We start from the raw sequence: 25,286 nt of genomic DNA, 5'->3' as shown, positions 1-25,286 counted from the left end.
TCTGACTTCAGCTCAGGTCATGATCTCACAGTTTGTGGGTTTGAGCCCCATGTCAGGCTCTATGCTGATGGCCCAGAGCCTGGAGCCTGCTTCGGATTCTGTGTCTCCCTCTCTGTCTGCTCCTGTCCTGCTTGCGCGCGCGCTCGCTCGCTCGCTCTCTCTCTCTCTCTCTCTCTCTGTCAACAAAATAAACATTAAAAAAAAAAAAAAAGGACCAGGAGGAGGGCATAAGGTGTTAAGGAGTCAGACTACAGTCTGCAGGTAAATAAGCTGGTGTGATGAGTGGAGTGGTCCAACTGGGAAATGGCCTTTATTGAGCATCTTCTGTCTCATTTAAGTTACCCTCTGACTCACTTCACGAAGTACATATTCCTGTTTTATAGATGGGTAGGCTCCGAGAGGCATTGCGTGTAAGGCAGTAGTTTAAGGGAAGTGGTAGGTGGAATTGCCCACGGTGTATCATTTTCACTTCCTTGTTCTCTTTTTTAGAAGTAGGTGAGTTTACCTAAGTTAAATGTGAAGATATGACTCTAAAGATGATATAAATCACCCCTAGGCTCAGCCCTCCAAGATAACTGTTTGTTAGACGTGTTTGTTACATGAACTCTCTCAGCAGCCCCCCAGTGCACACAAACCAAAGACCCAAATGTTGATTGTGAGAATTTTATTTTGTGTATTTCCTACATGTTCTAGTTCTTTTACCTCAGATTCTTTAATGGCTGTGGGACATTCCTTCATCGGCATTTGCTTTGCATTCTTTTTCCTTGTGTTTCTGAAACAAAACTATTTTATCTTGCAGGACCTTGTTTAATGAACTGAGGATTGTTGTTGAACATGTAATAATGAAACCTGCTTGCCCGCTGTTTGTGAGAAGACTTTGTCTCCAGAGTATTGCTTTTATAAGCAGATTGGCACCAACAGTTGCGTAGTTTAACATCCAGCTAAGTTATATATAATATAAATAAGCATTATTAGCAGTTGGTACTTCTGCTAGGGGTTGTTAATTCCAGGTGTAAAACTGACCTCAATACAATTTACATAATTTACATAAATGCATCTCAACGGAAAAGTAATCATTTTTCTGGCATGTTAAATCAAGCCTTTTAAAAAGTTCCCCAAGAAAATTTTACTGTGCTGTGTTGTTAATGATTATGGAAGTTTCTGTCATGTGGTAAATGTATCAGAAATGTTTTTAAATGCTGCTGTGCCTTTATCATGAAGTACATTTATTTCTCTTGTAAAAGCAGGTTTAAAATTTCTTTCAACCTAATGGGTACCCTGAATTTATATCTGGCATGATTTCATCGTGGTAATATTAACATACATGAATTCATTATATTTTGAGACAGTATTCTTTTGTCATTCAGTAATTTTAGTTGATGATCTTAAAAGAAGCATTTACTATTTAATTTCAAATTGTTATTAATTGATTTTGTGCTGCTTTGTTAGGGTTTATTTGGATGTACCATTATAAGAGGAATTCTGCATGCGTCTTACACTGTGACCCTCCAGAATTTTATTTCCATAATTACTTAATGTGGCTTTGAATATTTTTTTTAAAGGCTGAACTGTTAAGCTTTTTAGCCAATTGGGTAAATATCTGGCGTCACTACTGTTTCGGAGAGCAGGTAGTTCACAGCTTTCCTTGCGGAGACCCACTAAAGTAATCTTTCTCAACTAGGAAACTAGGAAGCCCTGTTACAAATGTAGACACGTAGATGATCAGTATCAAAGTAGTTTATAGAGTTACCTAGACGAGATTCTTGACTGCCAGTTCTCTCGGTTTCTTAGGCTTGAATTTTCATAGACAGTTGCAGCAGCTCAGACGTCTTTTGCAAGGAATGTAACTGAAGATTGAGCATATGCCTGTGTTCGGTGTCTGTTCTGAAATCATAATGAAGAGTATCCTGTAGATTACATACTTACCATCAAATCTGATTTAAAAGGTTAAGTGGAGAGGTTTATAGGTAAGATCATTGATTGGGGAGGGGGCTGGAGAGGACTCGTGAGGAATAGTGTGCATTTTAATTTCATAATGCATAGGTAAAATTGGGAGTATAATATGTTGAATCCTGTTTGTTGAGCTGCCGTCAACTTCTTTATAAAATTCATTCTGATCTTTATTACTGTTGCATGATTGGGAATGTTTAAAACACTGCAAAAATTTTAGTACACAGTAATGTAATGGTATTTGTAACCGGTTTTCTTCTGTCTGCATGTCATTGGAATTCTCAGATACGTTCATTAGTAACTTGTCAGGAACAGTTTTCTGTTTGTTCAACTTTCTCATCTCTGGAAATGTGAGTCTATTTGATAGCTCAACTGTAACCACCGTTTTTGTATTTTTGTAATATTTACCTACTAAGTTAGAAAAGCAGCCTCATGATCTATAGTTGACTGAGTGGGTGGGTGGGTGGGTGGCTAGCCTCATTGTCATTATATATGTAATCTGATGGTTTTAAGAACTAATTTTCTAGAGCAATAAAGTGACTATAATGTTAAGTAAACAGTATATTGATTTCTAATGATGTCTTTAAAAATAAGTCTTGAATTATATCAAATTTTGGCAGCTGAAGGTATATTTATTGTTAAGTTACTTGTTTTTTTCTACAATTTTTTTTAAATCAGGAGATAATTTTAGATTTATAGAAGAGTTAAAAAAATAGTACAGAGAGTTCTTGTCTACCTTTTACTCAGCTCCCCTTTATATTTAAATCCTACACAAGTATTCAATATTTATCAAAACTAAGAAAGTAGCCTTGGAACAATACTATTAAAGTTTTAGCAGTTATCAGATTTCACCATTTTTTCCATTTATTTTCTTTTTGTGAGCTATTTTTACTACTAAACATTTTTAAAAATATTTATTTATTTTTGAGAGAGAGAGGCAGAGCACGGGCAGGGGAGGGACAGAGAGAGGGAGACACAGAATCTGAAGCATCTCCAGGCTGTGAGCTGTCGGCACAGAGCCCGATGCGGGGCTCAAACCCACAGACCGTGAGATCATGACCTGAGCTGAAGCTGGACGCTCAACCGGCTGAGCCACCCAGGCACCCCAATTGTCTTTTACTTTTAATGACCAGTAAGGATGCCTTGGAGTTTTTCCTCTTTAGTTTGGAAATTACTCTTGGTGAAAAAGGTTTCCCTATAAGAAATGATTTCATGTTGGTTTTAACAAAAAGAATTTTAACAGTAAAACTTACAATTTAATCTAGAACATTCTGTGCTTTAAAAATTGAGCCTTTGTATCATGTAACAGGATTACATTTCTGATATGCTCATACGTAACTGTTCTTTAAAGGAAGGCTTGATTTTTAAACAAAATATTCAACTCATGAAAAAGCAAATTTACCATTTGAGCCTTACTAGATGTTTAGTTTGCATGAGCTTGTAGCTAGGAATTCTGCAATATAAATATGCAGAACCAGCTGATTTGGCATCTGAAACTATAGCATAATATGTACACCTATCAAATTGAAATTAAGGAAATACAGTAGCAGTATATGGAATGAATGAAGTAGGAGAAACTGTAGCATAGATGAACTTGTTTTACTTCCAGGTTTGAAAAGGTTGCGTTAACATCCAGAATATCTAATTCTCTAGGAAGTGGTGTAGTTTTCTTGTCCTTCTAGCACTTTTTGAGTGAAACCCCCTTGGACAGGTGGAAGCCTGACACAAAACCTACTTTTGTTATAACAACAATTCTGTATTCCTTTTGTATATTTGATTACTCATGAATTTAAACTCTATTTGGTATCAGTCCAAAGAAAAATTTCTTAAATCAAAATTTGTATTTACATTTTCTTGCAACAAAATTCACCAAACTACATACTCATGGAAGGAAGGAAGTAATTAAATTTAGATATTTAGAAACTTTCCTTACAGGGAAAATCGAAGTATGCGGATATTCTACCAGAAGTTACAAAAGACTTAGGAGGTCTCTTTATAACTGAATTGTAAAGCTTAGATGGTTTCTAAAAATCACCATGAAAATTCTGAGTAGGTTTGTATATTTAGGATATGAATATTAATCATTTTGGAAAGGAAAATGAGTATATGTAATAAGATAAGTGGAACCGGGAGACTATTTGTTGTAAAGTTTGAGATCAGAGTGAATAAAATTAATTTTGAGGGATTGTGGTTAAAGATTCTAATCCTAAGGAATTTATTTTTATTACTATAGTGATTCTGCAACTCTTGCCCCACTCACGCCCACCCACATCCCCCTAGGATCTGCTAGCCTCAGAGCTACCACCCAAATTTAGACCAGTTTTGATTCTCAGTCTGTAATGAAACCTCAGAGGAGAAAGTCACCACCGACAGTGACGTATATGATCAGTAGGTGGCACTCTTTCCTCAAGTAGCCCCTCCTCTCCCCCCCCAAGCTGTTTCACAGGCCCTGCTGGAAGGTTAAATGCCACCCAAAGTGCTGGGTCCACCATAAAACTAAGGACCTGAATTCCATGACCCTTTTTAATACCTAAGTGCTCAGAACCCAACAAATATTTTCCATACATGAGTACATTTAAAAAATAGTGAGATGTTGAAAAGTTGGAAGTAGTACCCTGTTGATGTTTACTTTCTGGCTCAATGGTACTATAGGCCACAATTGGGAGCAGCATTATTCCGATCATGGGCTCTGTTGTGTTGTTTTGTTTTCTTTGCAAATAGTGCCTAAATTACCTAAGCACATTAATTATAAAATTGTTCTTTTTGTTCTTTCACCTTCATTTCAGGTATATAGAAAAATGGTACTTAAAATTTTTTCATGGTCATTTTGTAGGTATACAAGGTATAGCCAGTTCAGCTTTTTAAGATTTAGAGGTTTCACAGTAATACAAAAGCATATTGAAATTGTTGGTTATCGTGTCAATGGTGGTACCTAGAGTTTTAAGTTTGAGTTGCAGACACAGCTAGTTTCTCTTTAAACCTCATTGGAATTTCTCTAGGATTAGGAGAATTCTGCAGAGGCTAAATGACAGTGTAGTTAGTAGGTAAGTATACCAAAGGCATGTGTTTATAGATCCAGGAATCAGTCCCAGGGTTTTGTTCATTTGTTTGTGTTTTTAATGAGCAGTCCTCTTCTAAAATTCAGAGAGGAAAGTTGTTACTGGATCTGCTATTAAAGATAAGAAAGAAGCTGCTAAAAGTGTGGAAGGATTCTTGATAGTAATTATTCTCGGACGTGTGTATCTTCCAAGGCAGTCTTCAGGTGGGTTCTTAGCGGGAACTGCCGTTTTTCCCGTGCGGGGGATTCGCTCTGGAGAGCCCCTCTCCTGTGCCGTACAAATAGGAAAACCGACTGCATTGAGTTTGAGTTGATGTGACAGGAGATGAAGTACAGTATTTTTTTTTTAATCTAAAGCAGATTATTTCTTAGAAAAGTGATAAAATTGAAAGATACTTTTGCTGGAATCTAAAAATTAAGTTATGTTAGAGAAGAAGAAAAGGCTCAAGAGTCGGTGCACATTTTCCTTCACAGCCTTCTTAAAGCTCACTTTTTGATAGGCTCAGTCCTTTTAAACTAACTTTTTGTTTTTCTTGGTTCATGACAGTTGAATTCCAAATTTTCTTTTGTACCTTTAAAATAGAACAATTGCTTTTGACATGATTTTTTGCTTACATATATATTTGTAAGTTGAGACCAAATGGGCAAAGTGTTGGGCACTTAACATTTGCGATGTATTTATATTGGAACAAATGCAAAAGGGTCACAAAGATTAGAAAGAGTCGTAAGGAACTGCTTGATTTATAAATGCATTAGTTCTGGTGCTCCATATCATGGGATATATTGAACTAAAAAATTTGTATATATAGTATGTCAGCATTTCTTAGTAACTTCTCTTGAATCCATTTTTAATATCTGATATTGTACAGGTTGGGGAGTTCTACTCTTCAGGCCAATACTATCCAGACTGTATAAATTTATAGAATAAATTGAAAAATTCATCATTCTCCTATATTCAAGACCAGCACACATAAATGCTAATGTAGGGCTCAGAGGGGAAATATCTTTCTCCTGAATATTTGAGAAAATGTGAAGTCCTTTCAAGAAAATCTAATAAACATAATAATCATAGCCTGCTGACACTAAGGAAAAAGGACCTCATTCGCTCTTTCTTTTATGCAGTGATTTACTGGTCCCTACTGATTTCCAAATTGGATCACTGTAGTAAATTATCTATGCTGGTACCTGTGAAGGAAGCCCTGGGATCCATATTTGTTTTGTGTTCTGCTTAAATCAGCAAGAATGATAAATTTGATGGTGCGAAATTGGAAGTGTCAAGGGCTTTCTTTGGTGATTGAGCAAAATGATGTCTCCACTTTAATTTATTGTGACCCCTTTTCACTCTGTGTGCTTTGTATATCTAATATTTATTTCAATACAAATTAAGTTCTTGTTCCTTCATCTGTATTGTTATATATCTAAGATTTTATTGATGTAAAAATCAAATTGTGTAATAAAAATCTCTCTGGATTTAAGCAGATTTGAAAATGTTATGTTGCAAGAAAACATTTACAGTTAGAATTCAGCTTTCCATTGCGCTTCATTGCTTTATTGTTAGGATAAGGTGAATTTGAGCACTTCTTTTCTTTTTGGCTCATCACAAATAATAGAAATGCTGTAATTTTGTGGTCTAAGGTAAAACTGGAAAAGAAAAAGATTTTAGTGGATCTCTCCTCTGTTGGCTTGCTTCTGTACCTATATTGTGTAGTGAAATCTATAGCCTAGAGGATAAATTATTTATATAACCCTAAAATTATATACAATATACAACATAGCCACAGTTCTAAATCAACACATGATAACATAGAGGAATGTATTTTCCTTCTAGGTGCGTAGAATTGGCAGGTATTTCTTGTGGCAATTTGAACGACTTTTACTAAGCAAAGTACTGTACAAGTCAGTAGTTTTTAGTATTTTTTCGGTTGAATTCTTCAGATTTGGTTGTCTACAACCATTACTACCAAGAGTTCCAAGAGTAATAGGCCATTTCATTTAAATAACCAAAAACCCTGAGACAAAGAATTGAAACTTGGCAGTGATCTAGAATAAAATAGATGTATTTTTTTTCATCCTTAACTCATAAAAGATACAGTTGTATATGCAGGTTTCTCTGATCTGAAAAAATAGTCCTGATGCTGTGAACTATCAGATTCATGTTTTACAGTTCAGTTTAGAAATGCCCAAAAGATATATTTCTTTTTTTGAAGTATTTAGAAACTTTCCTTATTTACTCCCTTATCTAAAGAGCTAAATTTCCTTTTGGGGCTGATAGAACTGTTGGGCTTATTTTGAATTAATATTTTGTATGTGAGTTTCATATTTCTCTTTCCCAAGGGCAGTCCTCAATTTTAAACAAAAGCAGAACATTTCTTAATCAATATTGGAACAGGGGTGCCTCACTGGCTCATTTGGTGGAGAGTATGACTCTTGATCTTGAGGTTGCAAGTTCAAGCGTCACATTGGGTGTAGAGATTTTTTTTTTAAAGGTCTTTAAAAATAAGGAAACAGCTTTTAGAAAAAAATTTTATATGGATATATTGCTGGGAATAAAATATTGTTTTGGAAGGGAGTAATTAAACATTTACTCTAAAAATTAGAGCCTACCAGAGGGTTTGTTTGTTTATGCCTTTTAATATTGTAAAGTCAAAGGTCTGTAAGCCTTATTATTATTTGGGTTTTATGTTAATTGTAGTTGCCCTGAAATGGTTTTGTGGCTATACTTAACTATAGATATTTATATAACACTAATATGCTTTGAGTAACATCAGTATTTTTTAACCCTTTGACATTAAAATGCTCAAGTAACATTGAAGCAGGTTAATAAAGTCATTTTTACTTTTTCATCTATATACTGGGAGTTACCAGATTCTCAAATTTTAAAACATTAGGATCTTATTCAGATTAAAAGCAAGCTGCCCCCTAGTGGAAAATTTTCTGAAAAACTCAAATGGCTCTCATTTTGTATATAATAAAAACTTAGAAGGGAGAGGCATAGCTTGACTCCTGATTTTATTTCCAGTTGGTTTTTACATTAAATACTAGTTAAGATTATGAAGGGCTTCTTACTCATGATTTCAACCTTTCGATGCTGTAAAGAGTTCATAGACTATTATCATTGGTTAATAATTACTATTTCAAGATGTCTAAGTGGGCTAATGAATTTTTTCACTATATTTATGAGACAATAGAGACACTACTGTTTGTCTCTGTTTTAAGACTGAGAAACTAAAATTCCTGACTGGTAATTTGTGAAGGAAATTGTTAGAATACAACCTTATTCAGATCATGCTCTCTGAATGTGCATTTTTATGGTCTTAAGTGTATAGTCTAAGGAAACACAGCCCATGGCTGTACCATTGTAATAGGGGTATTCATATGGTTCTTTATTTTTTCAAAATTTGTAGAATAAATCATTCAATACTTAGGAGATACCTCCATGCATTTGCTGTTTGCCCACCTCAGAAGGTCATTGTAGACACTTGTCACAGGTCTTCAAAGTTTTGAGCAGGGATAACAGGAGATACACTTCTCTAGTGAGTAAACATGTTGTTGTTGTTGTTATCAGTAATGATTCTCTTCTAAGTGGATCTCCTGCCATGCTGGAAGGAAGGAAGGGAGGGAGGTGGGATTACGTAGCCATTTATACAAGATACTCAAGTTTTTTTCCTTGAAATAATGTTATCACTGCCAGACATCAGTAGAACTTAGCACTGCTCACATATCTTAGTGTCATTTTTGTATAATCTTATTGATAAGACTGTTTAGCCCATCCCCTGTCTTTTCACCACCATGACGTGGAATATACAAAAGCCCTTTGAAAATACAAAGCAGGTTTGGGTTGGAATTAACTACTTAGTAAATCTGGTTGTAAATTATGTCACATAGAATCTTTTGGAGATTTTTTTTCCCCTGAATGTTGAACAAGGCTTTTAAAAAGAAACAAATATTCAGAATCCCAGGTTTTCAACAAAATACTTACTATTACCCAAAGAAAATACACTGAAAGGATAATGCCACACATGCCAACGTATATAGGATTCTGACAAGAGTGGATGAAGCCGATGGAGGACTGCCGGGAGAAACGGGAAACTAAACTGAGCGGGAAGGCACATGATTCCCCTCAGCGCGTTCAGGCTGAAAAATTTTAATGCTCCCAGTCACTCTGTCGACCCAGTTCGGCAACAGGCAGCCAACTTGTGGTCTTCCTGGCCAGTACACACGCTTTAACAGTGAAAAGCTCTGTCCCAGACCGTGGACTTCCTGCCCTGGGAAATAGGGCCAGATCACATTAACCCCAAGAACTCATCTCTTTTCCCTGTGCTCCATCCTTGTTACAGACCGTGTCCCTGACCCACGTCCCTTTTGGTAGAGAAAATACTGAAGTTTGAGCCATGCGAAGCTTCAATCTTATTCCTACTCCCTTGCCGACAATTTGCAATTTTGACCCGAGATGGGAAGGGAAAGGAGAACGGGCACCTCGCGAGCCGGGGGCGAGCCTCAGCCCCTGTGGCCCGGGGCTCAGTTCCTTTCCCCCCTAGTCTGAGGTGCAGAAAGACAAGCCAGAAGGAGCTGCTCCCCGAGGCCTGGAGCTCAGCTTAAGTGAAAACCCCCCAGCACCTTTGGAAGGCATATGGATGAACCATCCGTCCACAGATGCTCCTTAATTTCCATTTTTCTCTAGTACCTCGGACGACTCATGAACCTTTCCGCAGTGTCCTCAGTACTTGCCCCATTGTTCTGTTGCGTTTACCCTGCCAAACCTCAACCTCCAAAATAATACCTCCCCCACTTCTTTCTCTCAAAATAGACTAAAAAAAATGGGGACCTAATGGGATGCAGGGGGCAGGGAAAGACTGGGGAGAAGGGACGGTTAGAGGAAAGGAGATGGAGGAGAGGTGAGGACCCTTAGAAATGGGACTCCTGTCTATCCAAGGTGGGCTCTGTGATACGCTCTGTAAGAGACTCCATGGGAAAAATAAATGCTTTGCCATATTCTCTGAGCTCTTTATTCACAGTCTCTCCAGTTGACTCCATCAACCCACATACCAGCTCAGTGTTAAAGCATGATCAAGGAGGTGCAAATGTGTACATCAGGAATAATGTCAGAAAGTCCACACGGGGTTACAATCTTTAGAGATTCTCTTAGTTTCCCTGGGCCGCAATTTCCTCATTTGCAGAATGTGACCAACAGAATTGTTTTGAGGATCTAAGTGAGCATATTTGTACACTGTAACAGTTTGTACACATTGCTACATTGTATACGCTTCTCATTTTACTTTAGGAGAGTCTGGGACTCTTAGAATTTAAAAAACTTCCTTCAGGGCGCCTGAGTGGTTCAGTTGGTTAAGCTTCTGTCTTTGGCTCAGGTCATGATCTCCCGGTTTGTGGGTTCGAGCCCCGTGTCAGGCTCTGTGCTGACAGCTAGCTCAGAGCCTGGAGCCTGCTTCAGAATCTGTGTCTCCCTCTCTCTGACCCTCTCCTGCTCATGCTGTCTCTCTCTGTCTCTCAAAAATAAATAAATAAAAAAAACAGAAAAAAAAATCAAAAAACTACCAAGATCCTTCTTGGTGAGTCAGTGTTTAGTTAAAACTTGCCTTATCCTGTTTTAAGTCAACACCTTTCTGGGCGAAAAAGAAAGTGGACCTGTTAAGAGAATCCCTCATTCCCCCCACCCTATTAAAACACAAAGCCTTATATTGACATTTAGCTTTTCTTTTCTTTTTCAACTTTCACAATTCCAGGGATATAAAGGCTAATGAAAGGCACAGAAAGTAAAAATCCTATGACTGGGCAAATCAGATCAGCTTCTGGAATTGTGAGAGCTCTCTCCACAAGTACATCTTCAAAATTAGTAAATGATCAAAAATTCTAAGACATGTGCTTGGTAAACTATCCCAAATGAATGCATAAGAAGGATGCAAAAATAGCCCAAGAAATGCTCAAAACTAAATTTATCTGTATTCTGCGGAGAATGAGGCCCAGAATTACAATTCTTTCTTCTTTACGGAATCTGCGAGAAATGAGGAGTGACTTCATTCTTTTATCCCAAGGGAAGCACCTAGAAGTCGTGGAGATGAGACCATTATCACTGGAAGGCAGTAGAGCATGGCCAACCTCTAGGCCTCTGAAAGCCCAATAGACCTGGTTTCAGTCAATTCTTAGCCCCGTGATTGATTTCTCCTAAAAAATGGGGTTACTGGGGTCCCTGGGTGGCTCGGTTGGTTGAGTGTACAACTTCAGCTCAGGTCATGATCTCACAGTCCATGAGCTTGAGCCCCCCGTTGGGCTCTGTGCTGACAACTCAGAGCCTGGAGCCTGCTTGGAATTCTGTGTCTCCCTCTCTCTCTCTCTCTCTCTCTCTCAAAATACACATTAAAAAATATATTTTTAATGGGGTTACTAAGACCCCATACATTGTGAGAAGGTAAAATGAGTTCCAGCACAGTGTTCAGCACAGTACTTTACATATGAAGGCTTAAACCATTTTTGCGCCATGATTGTCATCATCATCTAGAATTTAGAACAGTCCTCTGAAGGGCTTCATTGAATAACTTGAATAGTTAACATAATTTCCCACTTAACTATATCCCAAACAGAAAATAACTAATTGTTTTCCAGGTAGTGTATAGTAATCATTGATGTTTGTATTAATGACCACTTCCCATTTTTCTCCCCTACCCCGGTTCTATAAAATTTTCACTTGTCCAGAGGTTATATGAATTGTGACACAATGGTAAGAGCACAGAATCTGGCCAGAACCCAGATTTCAGTAGCAACTGCTTCCTTCATACAGATCTGTGACCTTGGGTAAAGCATTTAACCATACTTCACATCTTTTCTCTTTTGAAAAATAGGGAGTAATACAGGATCTAAATCATTAATGTATGTATGATGGGGTAGAGTTTTCTTCCCTGCCATTCCCTTCCATTTTCTAGAATGTCTTATTTTATTTTAATGTTTTAAATGTTTATTTTTGAGAGAGAAAGAGAGAGTGGGCAAAGGGCAGAGAGAGGGAGAGAGAATCCAAAGCAGGCTCCAGGCTCTGTGCTGTCAGCACAGAGCCCGATGCGGGGCTCGAGCTCATGAACTGTGAGATCATGACCTGACCCAAAGTTGGACACTTAACCAACTCATTCACCCAGTTGCCCCTAGATTGTTGTATTTAAAGCTACATTAGTAGAAGGGTGTTTTAAAAATAATGTTACCTAACATAGTGACAGAGAAAAAGTATCCGTGCATTGAGGAAAGATCTAATTGCATTCAATATTTTATCTGGGAGTCAAACTTCTATAAGGTCTTTCCCCTTCTGCCTCTTGCACACTCAAGTTCCGAAATCTGCCCACAATAATAGTAGAAGTTGTTGGAGCAGAGAAAGACTGACAGCATCCTTTTGAGGCAGGACCCAAGAAAAACTGGAGCTGAGGTTCCAAGGAAAGAGTGAGTATATCAAAAAGACTAGGAAGGACGCCTGGGTGGTCCAGTCACTTAAGCGACTCTTGATCTTAGCTTAGGTCTTAATCTCAGGGTCATGAGTTCAAGCCCTGTGTCGGGCTCCATGCTGATGCTGGGTGTGGTACCTGCTTTAAAAAAAAAAAAAAAAAAGGACTAAGAGACTATATGGAGAAGCAAAGAAATACAATGCAAAGCAGAAATGTAAGCCACATATGTAATTTTAAATTTTCTAGGAGCATGTTAAAAACAGTAAAAAGAAACAAAATTAATTTTTCTAATGTTTCATTTAACCCCCTATATCCACAATAATATTCAACTGTTAATTATTAGTATGTTTTACTTTTTTTCATATTGTCTTTGAAATCTAGTATATATTTTAATTCTCATAACACATCTCAATTCAGAATAGCCATGTATCAAATACTCTCCATATGTGACTAGTGGCTAGTTTATTGGACATCGCAGGAATTGAAGGCATGAAGGAGACTGTAAGAGAGTCACTGGTGAACTTGACATTGGCACATGTTGCTTCCCTAGAGTCTAGGAGGATGACTCCAGGACTGAATGGAGCTTAGGGGCCCGCTGAATAGGGTATAAAACAATGACTCTAATCTCCTCTGGCTTGTGGACTTTGTGTGATTTGCATTACATGGCTTGAAATTGAAGTTGGAATTGAACATTCTTTGGGATTTTGTGGGTATGTTAAATTGGCCAACATTAAGACTGTTTTAGATTAAACAACCCTTCTTTTCCATAATAGGGTGTATTAGTCTCCTCAGGCTGCCATAACAAAATACCATTGACTGGATGACTTAAACAACAAATTTCTCGGATTTCTGGAGGCAGGGAAGTTCAAGGCCAAGGTGCCAGCAAGGTAGATTTCATTCTGAGGCCTTTCCTCTTGGCTTGTAGGTAACTACCATCTCACTGTATGTTCAGGTGTGTGTATGTGTAGAAAATAAAAGGTATCTTTGTCTTCCTCTTATAAGCCCTCCAGTCCTGTTGGCTCAGGGCTTACCTTTAGGAGGTAATTAAGGTATAATTTAACCTTATTATAATAAATTATAAATTATACCTTAATTACCTCCTAAAGGTTCTGTCTAGTAATATAGTCACATTGGAGGTTAGAACTGCAACATAGGAATTTGGGGAGTGAATGTGGGGGAAACACAATTCTACCCACAGCATATGGACTTAGTGTTTAAGATAGAGATATAGAACATTTTATGAGTAAGACATAAAAGTGAAACCTGGCAGATTGTAGAATGCCACCTTGTCGTGTAGCTGTGATATAGCACTTTAATCTGTGAGTTAAAGGATCTGTGGTCATGTTCAAGGCTGGCTCTGCCAGGAGCTGACCTGAGGCAAGTCACTTATGTTTCTAGATACTAGTTTCCATATCTGTAAAACAGGGAGTTAGTGATCTCTTGAAGTGGATGTGAGTTTAAATAATGGTTGTTAAAGTGCTTTGTACACTCTAGTGCTATGTAAATTTTTGGTGATGTTATCAAATTACCATGCCCTACACATAGTAAGCACTGAAAACATTTTTTAAGATTTTTAAGTAATCTCTATACCCAATGTGGACCTTGAATTTATAACCCTGAGATCAAGAGTCGCATACTTGACTGAATCAGCCAGGTGTCCCCACTGAAAACATGGTTTAAATGACCTCAGCATAGTAATTATGACATACATCATTACATCTATCAGATAGTGTTAATGCTAAAGCTCTATATTAATGTAAGAGGGTTTACACCACTACTACTGCTGAGAATACATATTTTTCTGCCTTTTGGTTCTTAGGAAACACATTAAGTTATATATGCTAATTCTATGTGTCAGAAGCATTAAGTCATCAGAATGTCCCCAAACTAACCTGTCACTAAATGGTGTCAGTTATACCTTCAAAATATATCCAGAATCGGACTATCTCTCTTCACCCGCATCCGGTACCGTCTTCATCGTCACCTCGTTTGTTACAGTAGGTTCGTCACTTTCCTCATGTTTTCTGCTTTTACCTGCCCTCTTCCCGGATGTCTGTTTTCAGTGCAGCAATCACACGTGTCTCCTCTGCTCAGACCCCTTCAGTGTTTCCCCTGCAGTACCCGCCAGCACGTACTGGATCGCTCTCCTCCTGCCCTCATCTGTTACTGCTTTTCCCCTTGGTCAGTGTTTCAGCCACACTGGTTTGCTTCTCTTCCTGGAATGGGCCAAGTACACTCCTGCTCACGGCAACAAGTGCTCTTTGTGTCCCTTCTACCTAGAATGCTGACCTAGATACCCATTTGATTCCTTTCTTTACACCTTCAGATCTTTATGCAAATATCATCTTGGTCAGACCTTTCCTGACCACCCTATTTATTTATTTATTTATTTATTTATTTATGTCAGGTATTTTTTATTTTTTAATAGTTTATTGTCAAATTGGTTTCCATATAACACCCAGTGCTCTTCCCCACAAGTGCCCTCCTCCATGACCACCACCCCCTTCAACCCTGGGTTCATTTTCAGTATTCAATAGTCTCTCATGTTTAAATGTGCTACACCTCCCACCTGGCATTTCTTCTCCTTACCTGCTTTACCTTTCTCTATGGTACTTCTTGTCTGTGATGCCTATCATATGGCATATAGCATTGTCATATATTTATTTTATCATCTGTCTCCCCTACCAGAATATGAGCTTTATCAGGATAAGAATCTGTTCCAGTTTTTTTTTTTCATTGCTAAAAGCCAGTTCCTAGATCATAGATTGTACTCAGTAAATACACACTGAATGTTTGAAACAAAATCTACCCTAGTTAAACAGAAAAGGGTCTTTTTTCAAAGGATATTGGATAACTAAGAAATCTGGAAGTTGAGAATCAAGCTTGGAAGCTAAAGGCCCAGGAATGGTGCAGTTTCCCTTGGAGACAGTCCTCACGGTTGTGTGGTCATTCGCCAGAACTTCTGTCCCTCCTGCCTCAGAAAGCTGCATGTATCTTGGCCTCACGCCTTGCCCCAAATGTATTCCATGAGATGGTTTGCTTTTCCCATCACTTTTTTCAAATGGATGTCCCTGTCATATCTTTGGTCCCTTGCTGCAAGGGGGCCTGGGAAAGCAAGTTCCAGCTTTCTGTCCTGGGGAGGTGGATCCACAAGGTGGGAATTCCCCCAGATACTGGAATTACATCAGAGATATGCTGGGCAGACAGGAAGTATGAACAGTGTCCTTTACTGTACTCTACCTACTATTAAAAATTTCCAGCGGCATCTGGCTGTCTCAGGAGAGTGTGTGACTCTTGATCCTGGGGTCGTGGGTTTGAGCCTCACAGTGGGTATAGAGATTATTTAAAAACAAACAAACAAAAAAAATATTTCAAAAAACTGCAAAAGAATTTAATAAAAAACTCCATGTCAAGAGAAATGAATATAGATAGAAACTTTATCTTTAATCCAGAGTTTGTTTCTTTTCTTTTTTTTATTAGAAGCAATACCTAAAACTGCCCCAACATGGCAAGTAACTGTTCTGTACAAACACACGCATATGCTCGGAAGGAGCAACACAGCAAAGAGGTGTGCTCTAGCAAGGAAGGTCAGGGCCACTGTTGACAGCCCCCCCACAGACAGCCCAGGGACCTGTGGGCAGAGAAGGCCAATGGGCCTGAGGAACCCCAGGGGTGGAGGTGCTCGGCCAATGGCTGGAATTTGTTTCTAAGAGCAACTGCTAAATGATTTGTTTTGAAATTTATTTTTCTTCATTCCCAATTTTGTTTCTAAGATTTATCAGTTGCATATTTTCTCATTTCACATCCTGATAAATAACAGTCAAAACCCATTGCTTGGAGTTTGGTTTCCATCATGAATTTGTACTTCTTGGTTGGAGGCTATACTTCTTGGAAGAGTAAACAATCTGATGCTTTACTTATGGAAAAGGAATGAAGGGAGCCCATTACCAGAAAAAACAGTGAGGGCGTAAAATCCTGGGCTGCCTCAGAGCTTTTCCTCTGTCACCAGAACTACTGTCTTCAGCCATTAGGTCCGTGAGTGGCCTGCTGCCGAGCCCGGTTCAAATATATTAGGTTCTAGGACTAGTTTTGATTCCAGTTAACCACTCTTCCTCAAACCACTTTATCTAGTAAAAAATATTTTTTTAATGTTTATTATTTTTGAGAAAGAGATAGAGACAGCAAGCAAGCAGAGGAGGGGCATAGAGAGAGGGAGACACAGAATTGGAAGCAGGCCCCAGGCTCTGAGCTGTCAGCACAGAGCCCGATGCGGGGCTCGAACCCATAGACCGTGAGATTACAACCTGAGCTCAAGTTTGCTGCCAAACCAACTGAGCCACTCAGGCTCCCCTTCCTCGAATCACTTAAAAAATTTTTTTTAAATTATTTTTTGTGAGTATGGGACAGGAATAACTCTGCCAAATTATTAGATATTTAAGTGTAGAATTCACTGTCCTTAGCGCACAATTCAGTTGGTGAAATAACATGTAGCGGAGGCTACACTCCAAGTTAATGAATAATTATGTTTTGTACTCTGGCCTCTGAGTGCAGTTCATTTATCTGAGCCGTATGGTGTTGGTAATTATTTTTTTTGACACTTTCTAAAAAATATTTTTGCTGCTTAATTTTTATTTCCTTATTTGTTTTTTCTATTTATTCTTCCATTTGACCCAATTCTTTAGAAAGTCTCCTGCCTCTTTATAATCTATCTCTGTTTATGTAGAAGAATGTGAAAGAATTATGCCTTACTGTGAAGAAGCCAGAGCCACAGTCAAGTTTGTTTAGCATTTTATGGGCACAGCTTAGGCCTCGGCTTCGAAGAGCATATTTTCGGCTTGTTACCAGAGCAGGCTTTGGCTCACCTTCTCCAAAGTCTGCTCCTCCCTAACCAGAACACAGGGCAGGGACTGGATTCTTCTCTTCCTTTCTCGGTTTCTCTGACACTGCTTATGCCCTGATACGGCATAGCCAAAATACCAGAATTGATTCAGTTTAACTCCTTTTTTTAGGGATAAAAAAAGTAAAGGTCAGGATATTTTTAGAAAGGGCAAATAATCAATGTAAAATTTCATAGAAATCTGATATACATATGACATATATGTATATATACACATGACATATATGTATATATACACATCATATATACATATGGGTATATGTACATATATATCTGTGTGGGTGTATATATATATGGGTGTACATATATATATATATATATATATAGAGAGAGAGAGAGAGAGAGAGAGAGAGAGAGAGAGAGAGAGGGGTCAGACAAAACTGCTTCCAGCAAGCTATCCAAAAACAAGAGAAGGAATTTGGGAGGTATTCGGAGAAAGTGCAGGACAGCTGGGGAGGACAAAGAAGCTGTAATGAAGCATGTCCATGCTACGGAGATGTTTAGTGGAAGATGGTTCCACAAGAGGCTAAGAATAAAAACGAGCAGGACTCTGGCCCTGTGTATCTTTTCAGCTTCCCGCCCCCACTTGTATAGATATTTGAGGCTAGAAGATAGGAAGTACTGTCTCCCATTGCTGTCTCCCCGACTCCCCAAAGCGATGGTGAAATGGGGAAGTGGCTTCAGACACGGACAGAGCCAGTGAATGGTAAGGGCAGAGTTAGGAGGGTATTTGTGGAGAAATGGGAGGAGATGGTGGACGAGGAAATGGAGTGGAGGGCTGGGACAGATCATGCAGAGTCCAAAAAGAGCCGGAAGGGACTCTAGAGATGTGAGAGCCTTTCTGTAATGTAGCTCAAAGTCATGTAACATTTTAGGGGAAAAGCGTACTTCTCAAAGGAGGATGTATATATTTATTGAGAGGGAAGGAGAGCTGATTAGAAAAAGAAGTAAATGTGGACTGAAAGTTCTCTCTGTGGCGTGGAAGTTGTAGAGATTTTACAGAAATAACCTTAATTCCTTATTTCTCTGAAGGAGCCTATGGACTAAAGGAGAATGAAAAGTTACGTATGTAGTTCTTAGAGTTTGCTTGCATTCACTCACTCACATGCATTACATGTTCCATGCACTGTATTGTACACTAGACACCAAAGCTTGAAAGGTGAGTAAGAAATAATCCCTGTCTAAAGATACTAGGGGAGACAAAACTGTGTAACTAGTTTGAGAAGCTCAACTCAAGAGGCATGTGCCTGAAAGTTTCATATTTTCTACACTTCGTACTTTGTCAAACTTTATAGTTTTAGGGTTCAAAAGAAACAAAAACCCTGTTTATTAGACTCTTAATTCCAGGTGCTGAGACTTAGTTCTATTCATTTAAACACCAATCTCATGATTTAATTTAAAAACACACCCCTCCACGGTAGACTAGACCTGTGGTTCCAACTCTTATTTACACACATCTCTTTCATGTGCTTCCTCCTCTGGTGGTGCGGTCAGGAGCTCAACAAGGAAAACAGGTAATATCTTAAGTGCATGAATGTGGCAAGGTTGCTGTCCCCTTTCTGTAGGTCACTGTGGCTTATCTAGCTCCTTGTCAGTGGGTACACATGGGGATTCCCAACAGGCGCCATTGAGGAGAAATTCAATCCCAAGCAGCTCCCTATGTTTCGATAGCTCTTTATAAGACTTGCTGTATCCATCAGCTGACTGGTGGCTGGTGAAGCAAATTCATCTGATACACACACATCTGTTGCCCCATGTTCTCAGACAAGTCTACAGGTCTCAATCTCATTTATTCTCTGTGATCCCAACTTGAGGTTAGTAGGATCAGACAGGATCCAAGTCTGTGTATTAGAATTCTCTCTGCTCCATGAACCATCTCCCCTCCATGCTCAGAATTGCCTCTAAATCTATAGTGCTGAGATAGATCACCAAGCTTGGTGGTTAAGCAAACATCCAAATGGGGATGAAGATATCACTCTCTTTATCTTGAAGACACTACAAAACTTTACAAGTATCACGGCATATGTATAAATATCTAAAATAGAACACAGAAGATACTATTAGTGAAATAAATTGATAATTCGTCCAAAGTTGATAATTGTGGGGAGCTGCAAAGATTCAGCTGCTTGGCCATTTACTAGCCGGTAATGTTACTCCCTGAGGGGAATTGCAAAAAGAGGCAGGGGAGAGCCACTCCCTGCCAGGAGAAGCCAGAAAAACAAAGATCAATCACCGGCAGGGTGGTATTGACCCTTCAGGTGCTGTGCTAAAAACTTTACTTTGTTTCCTCCTTTACCCTAGCTTTGACCCTGTTTCCTAGCAACCGACCTAGGTCAGCTGCCTTGTTCTCCCACCTAAAAACCTTTATAAGAGACAGTGTTTTCTGAATAAGAAGACAAGGCTTGATCAGATACGGTGTGTTGTGTCCTTACTCTCTGTGCTCCCCCTTCCTGCCCTTTCTCTCCCTCTCTCAGGATCACGAACCCGCAAGGATTTTCCGCCCCGCCAGCCGGGGTGGGACATGACAAGTGGCCCCCAACGTGGGGGTGAGTGACGGGAACATGACAGATAATAAGTTGATAATTTAAGAACTTCCTTTCCCCAAAGACACCACTAAGAAATGGTAGGACAACTCACAGAGTGGAAGGTGATATTTGTAATACATATATCCAACAAGGGACTTGTTTCCAGAATATATATATATATATATATCAAGAGCTCATACAAACCAATAAGAAAAACACAGACAACCTAAAATAAAGGTGGGTAATAATCTTGAATAGGATATGAAAAGGATATCTAATAGCCAATATACATTTGAAAATGTATCCAGCTCCATTTATCATCAAGGAGATGTGAATTAAAACTACACTGCTATACCACTCCATACCTCCCATGAGGTTAAAAAAAAGATAGTAGCAGATGTTGTACAGTCAAGAGCAAACAGAACTTCCCCATACTGTTATTCGGAGTCTGTATTGGTAAAATTGGTACAACTATTTTGGCATACTGCTAGTAACTGCTAAAGCTTGAAGTTTGTATACCGTATGACCCAGTAATTTTATTTTAAAAAATCTTTTATGTTTATTTGTTATTGAGACAGAGAGAAACAGAGCATGAGTGGGGGAGGGGCAGAGAGAGAGGGTGACAGAGAATCTGAAGCAGGCTCCAGATTCTGAGCTGTCAGCACAGAGCCCGACATGGGACTCGAACCCAGGAACCATGAAATCATGACCTGAGCCGAAGTTGGACGCTTAACTGATTGAGCCACCCAGGCACCCCAACCTAGGCATCTTAGTAATTTTAGTCCTAGGCATATATCCATCCGAAATGCATACACATGTCTGTGATAATTTGGGATAGTCCTGAACTGAAACTACCCAAATGCTAATCAGGAGTAAAATGGGTAAATTGTGAGATATTCGCACAAGGGGACCCCATACAGCAGTGAGGATGAACATAACACCATGAATCCCACAAACATAATATTGAGGTAAAGAAGCTAGACACTTGTCATACGCAGTATGAAAGAACACATAGTGTACAACATATAAAGTCCCCAAACAGGGAAAATTAACCTCTGTTGTTAGGATCGTACTACCCTGAGGACTGGGAGGGTGGTGACTAGAAGAGCAGCTCTTGGGAAGCGGGGAATGCCGTGTGCTGGTGACACACTTTTGTTCCCTAGTTAAAATCTCTAGAGTCCTGCCTTTAGGATTTGTGCTTTCTTCCGTGTATTATCCCTAAAAAAAAGTTACAGTTTTAAGAGCCTGACGAGAATTTCTTTCGGTGGCCCCCACCTAGCTGGCTTCGGGGAAGAAGTTTACTCTCTCCACCCATGCTGCCCTCCCCCAAAGTACCAATCTACACGCTTTCAGTCCCCAGCTTATTCTTCTCAAGGATAAAGATAATCAAACATTTCAGTCTCCTCTGTCCCCAGGAGTATTTAATAATTTGACTTTCCCAATGAGAATGCCTGTAATCTCCGGATCACTAACCTCTGAGGAAAGGAGCCCGGAGTGCATGGCGGGAGAGAAGAGCGAGGACCCAGGAATACGGTCAACATTGGAGAAATTCTGCTTATTCTTGGATGGAAGTGGTAAAGGGTGAACCTACTGAATGCAAGTAGAGTTATGCAAGTATGGTTATTTCACATAATTGTGATTAAAAAACAAGTTACTTCACAAAATAATGTGAGGGAGGACGCCTGTCAGAACAACGTCAGCCTCTCCCCACTGCACCCGAGGCTCACACACATGCAGATCTGGAGTCAGAGGACCTGAGTCTGATTTCCATGTTCTGGCTCATCCTCGCTTGGGAAGATCACTCAGCAGCTCTGAAAAATGGAGAGGGGAAAGATTAGCAGCCTGATCAGAAACATATGAACTTCAAATTTTGTTTTCTTATGCAGACGTTTGCTGTACATGCTTCTGACACATTGCTTCTGACCATGCTTGTACGGCTGGGAATGACAGCCTTGGGTGTGGCCACTCTTCCTTTTATCCACATGTAAAACGTTTTCTGTTTTAAGCGTCAGGTGGGCAAGCTCCCTCCTCCCTCAATCCCGCAGGCAAAAAGCAACACAATGCCAATAAATATGTGTTCAAAATTAAACTTGTGTTCTTGGTATGCCTGATAGAACCAGTCACTTTATCTTCTAATGGATTATCTAAGTCAATTTTCCACATAAATGGGCAAGTTTGTTTCAAATCACTGTTTCCCCAAAGCTATAGGCAAGAGGAAACCAAGGAACAGTCAGCTTAAGTATAGCAAAGTTTTGAAAGATGTAAGAACTAAATCAGAGTTAATGGAAAACCTTGCTGGTATTGTGTATGGCTAATAATCAAATGACACTTCTTTCCTACATCTATTTCCATCTATCTGACTTAACAGTTACCTAAATTTAGGCATCTATTTATATCTCGAATTCTTACGAAACTCAAATTTTTTAAAAAATGCTTATTTTTGAGAGAATGTGAGTGGGGGAGGGGCAGAGGTAGACAGAGGATCTGAAGTGGGATCTGTGCCAACAGCAGAGAATCCGATGCAGGGCTCAAACTCACAAACCATGAAATCATGACCTGAGCTGAAGTTGTACATTCAACCAACTGAGCCACCCAGGTAGTCCAAAACTCAGTTTATTTTTTTGAAACTTAATATCATGTTGGTCATACATAAAAAAATCTGGGGAGATGTTCCCGACCTATATTTCAGAAAATAAAAGACAATGTTGTCATTCAGATCTTGAATGCCCTTGTATTTTCTTCCAAAGGACAAAATCCATTGATTTAGAAAGTAAAGTGTGGTGGCTGGTTAAAAGCAAGATCTTGGCCTTAGTTTCATCATCTACAACTTACTTAGGTGTTATGAATAAGATAATGCACGCAGAGGGTGTGGCAATTAGCAAATGATGGATATTACCACTACTAATTTTATAAAAATAAACTCTACCCCTAACGTGAGGCTTGCACTCGACCCTGAGATCAAGAGTCACACGCTGTACCAACTGAGCCAGTCGGGCATCTCTACTAATATCACTGTTTGAACTTCTATGTTTATTTTAAAATTTTCTGTCTCCTCAGAAAATAAGCTCCATGGTGTTGGAATCTTAGCTGTTTAGTACATATGGGCAGCTGCTGACTGTGTCTGAGGTGCAGCAGTAAGGCAGAGTCTCTCGGTAGACCTTGGTACTTTGCCTTACTGCTGCAAAGTCTGCAAGGGCTGGGGTTCCTCAAAGAATTTCGGGTGGAAGGAGATTCTGCTAAGGAACTCTAAAACTGACATTTCCTCAATTTTCAGCACTTGGGGAACTTTTGAAGAGTGTCCAGCAGGACAAGTATGTGATGAAAATACATCATTGTATATAACACCAACGTGTGAACACCAAGACAGCTGCAGAAGTATTTCATTTTTTGTTTGTTTATTTTGAGAGGGAGCGAGCGAAAGTGCGTACCTGCTTGGGCAGGGAGGGGCAGAGAGAGGAGAATCCCACCTCTCAGCAAAGGGCCCCCCTCAATCTCATGAACTGAGTGGAAATCAAGCCCTGGAAGCACACCCGACTGAGCCCCCCTCCGGCACCCCTGCATAAGTATTTTAATCCAAGTCCACGGAGACCTTATTATGTGATCTTGCATTGTGATGGTTAAACAAGATAACATAGCAAGATCTGCTTTCTTCTTCCAACTTATTTGGCAAATCAAGGCTTCTGGAGGTTTGTCAAAATTAACACTGTATTCACATTAAGAAAGTCGGGCTACTTTATGAAATCCAAAGCAGGTTAGCATTATAGCAAAGATTAATGGATATTTACATACAATTACTATATACTTAAGCCTTTATGTATTTTATATCATGGAGTTGAATTTCTGTTAAAATCTATCTACAAAGAAGAGACAAGAACTTCCCAGTAATACTCTGATTTTTAGTAATCTTGAGGTTATCAATATGTAACCTTAATGTATTAAACTATGTTTGTCATAGAATTTTAAATTTGCTTACCTTTCTTGATAATTTACTGATGGTGACCTCACTAATCTGGTTTTATTTATCTCATTTAGCATAAAGACTGTAGATTCTCTCAAAATTAGGAACAAACTAATTTACTTCCCTTCGAAAGACCTATTTTGCTGGAACATAGTTAAGCTACTCAGATTGATTTCAAAACAAAAGACCATGCATTCCACTCTATTTGCTGTGCCAGCTGTTGTTTTACCCCTTCGAAACAGCAATGTACAAAATCCAAGATTCCATGATGCTTACTTTCTCTGTTGAGAAAAAATAAAAAAATAACTCCACAGATACTTTCCAATAGTGATGAGCGCTTTGAAGAGGAGTCTACAAGGCAACAGGGTGGAGAATAACCAGCCCCACTCCAGCCCGCGTGGTCAAGGAGCGTCTCTCTTGAGTTTGAGCTAAGATCTGAATGAGCACGTCAGAGGTCAACACCGTGAATATCGTTCCGGTCTCTCTAGAAGCAGACTGACTCCCCTAACCACGTCTGCACATCTCCCTTTTCCCTTCTTGAACAAATGAAAGCCTTAACTTTATTACATTGCACACGAGAATCCGAGGTTCAGGTTAGTAAGGCAAGCACCTGCCTTCATGTACTCTGGCTACACAATGGTGAGTTAGAAAAGAACGACATACTGGAGCCAGGTTCGAAAAGTAATGAGTTGGGCACGCTAGCCGCCGCTGGGCTCATCCAAGAAGGCTCCGGAGAGAGAGGTTAAGTAGGCCACCATCCTTCCTTCCCACCTCTCTTCCCATTTCCAACAGCACGACCCAGGTTTCGAACTCAGGAAATAAGAGCAGGCAGACGCCCGAAAAAGTCCCGTCACTTCAAGGCTTTCCTAGCTGTTAAGATGCAAACAACTCACGCGTTAGCTTCCAGCTAACGCGAAAACCTACAGACGCGGGGAAAACGAAGGGGACACCGAGGCCGAGCTGCCGCGCCGCGCCGCCCCGCCCCGGCCTCTGGGTCAGCGTCCGCGGAGGCCAGGCCACGCGATTCGCGCTCCGCGACCACGTCACTTCCGCTGCCTGCGCGATCCGCGACGCTAAATGAGGTTACCATTTCCCGGTCATTGGGGCCGCCTGTGGCGGCGCAGGCGTGAGTATTAGCAGGTGTCCGGTCTATGGAGTCAGTGGTTGCCGGCGGCGTCGCTGAGGCAGGAGGTGGAGTCCGAGTAGGGGCCGTCGCCCCGCCAGGATGTTGCCGGGCTTGGCCGCCGCCGCTGCGGCCCACAGATGTAGCTGGTCCTCCCTGTGCCGGCTCCGTCTGCGCTGCAGGGCGGCGGCCCCCGGCTCCAGCGAGCGCCAGGGTGAGTGTACCGGCCCGGCCGCCGGCTCCGCGGAAGCCGGCCTGGAGGACCAGGCCGGTCTCGGCGCTCGCCCCGGCAGTTCGCCCGCCTGCCCCTCCCCAGCCCCACCACCTTCCTCCGGG

At 40.0% G+C, this 25,286-nt stretch overlaps 2 protein-coding genes and 1 long non-coding RNA gene across 4 annotated transcripts in view; 2 read left to right on the top strand and 1 right to left on the bottom strand.

Annotated features, from left to right (window-relative positions):
- TMEM33 (transmembrane protein 33) overlaps positions 1-2,123 on the top strand; it is a 20,559-nt gene extending 18,436 nt beyond the window's left edge. The window contains exon 8 of the mRNA XM_029946490.1: positions 800-2,123. Within this exon, the coding sequence (XP_029802350.1) occupies positions 800-929 (130 nt within the window). The 3' untranslated portion in view covers positions 930-2,123. The remainder of the gene's footprint in view (positions 1-799) is intronic.
- Positions 1,725-25,286, bottom strand: LOC115298123. Of its 2 annotated transcripts, none has more exons than XR_003911611.1 (6): positions 24,915-25,286; positions 24,104-24,697; positions 21,601-21,680; positions 21,343-21,456; positions 8,466-8,607; positions 1,725-1,884 (listed from the first exon to the last, which is right to left on the bottom strand). It is a non-coding gene; the product is annotated as an uncharacterized LOC115298123 (long non-coding RNA). The 2 variants fall into 2 exon arrangements; XR_003911610.1 differs by having other exon boundaries at positions 21,343-21,459; positions 24,915-25,285.
- Positions 24,908-25,286, top strand: part of SLC30A9 (solute carrier family 30 member 9) — an 81,118-nt gene continuing 80,739 nt past the window's right edge. Inside the window, exon 1 of the mRNA XM_029946480.1 lies at positions 24,908-25,164. Within this exon, the coding sequence (XP_029802340.1) occupies positions 25,053-25,164 (112 nt within the window). The 5' untranslated portion in view covers positions 24,908-25,052. The remainder of the gene's footprint in view (positions 25,165-25,286) is intronic.

Source organism: Suricata suricatta, chromosome 1, assembly GCF_006229205.1.
Source record: "Suricata suricatta isolate VVHF042 chromosome 1, meerkat_22Aug2017_6uvM2_HiC, whole genome shotgun sequence".
NCBI lineage: Eukaryota > Metazoa > Chordata > Mammalia > Carnivora > Herpestidae > Suricata > Suricata suricatta.
Note: the sequence above shows the minus strand (reverse complement) of the source record. Positions and strands in the feature narration are given on the sequence as shown.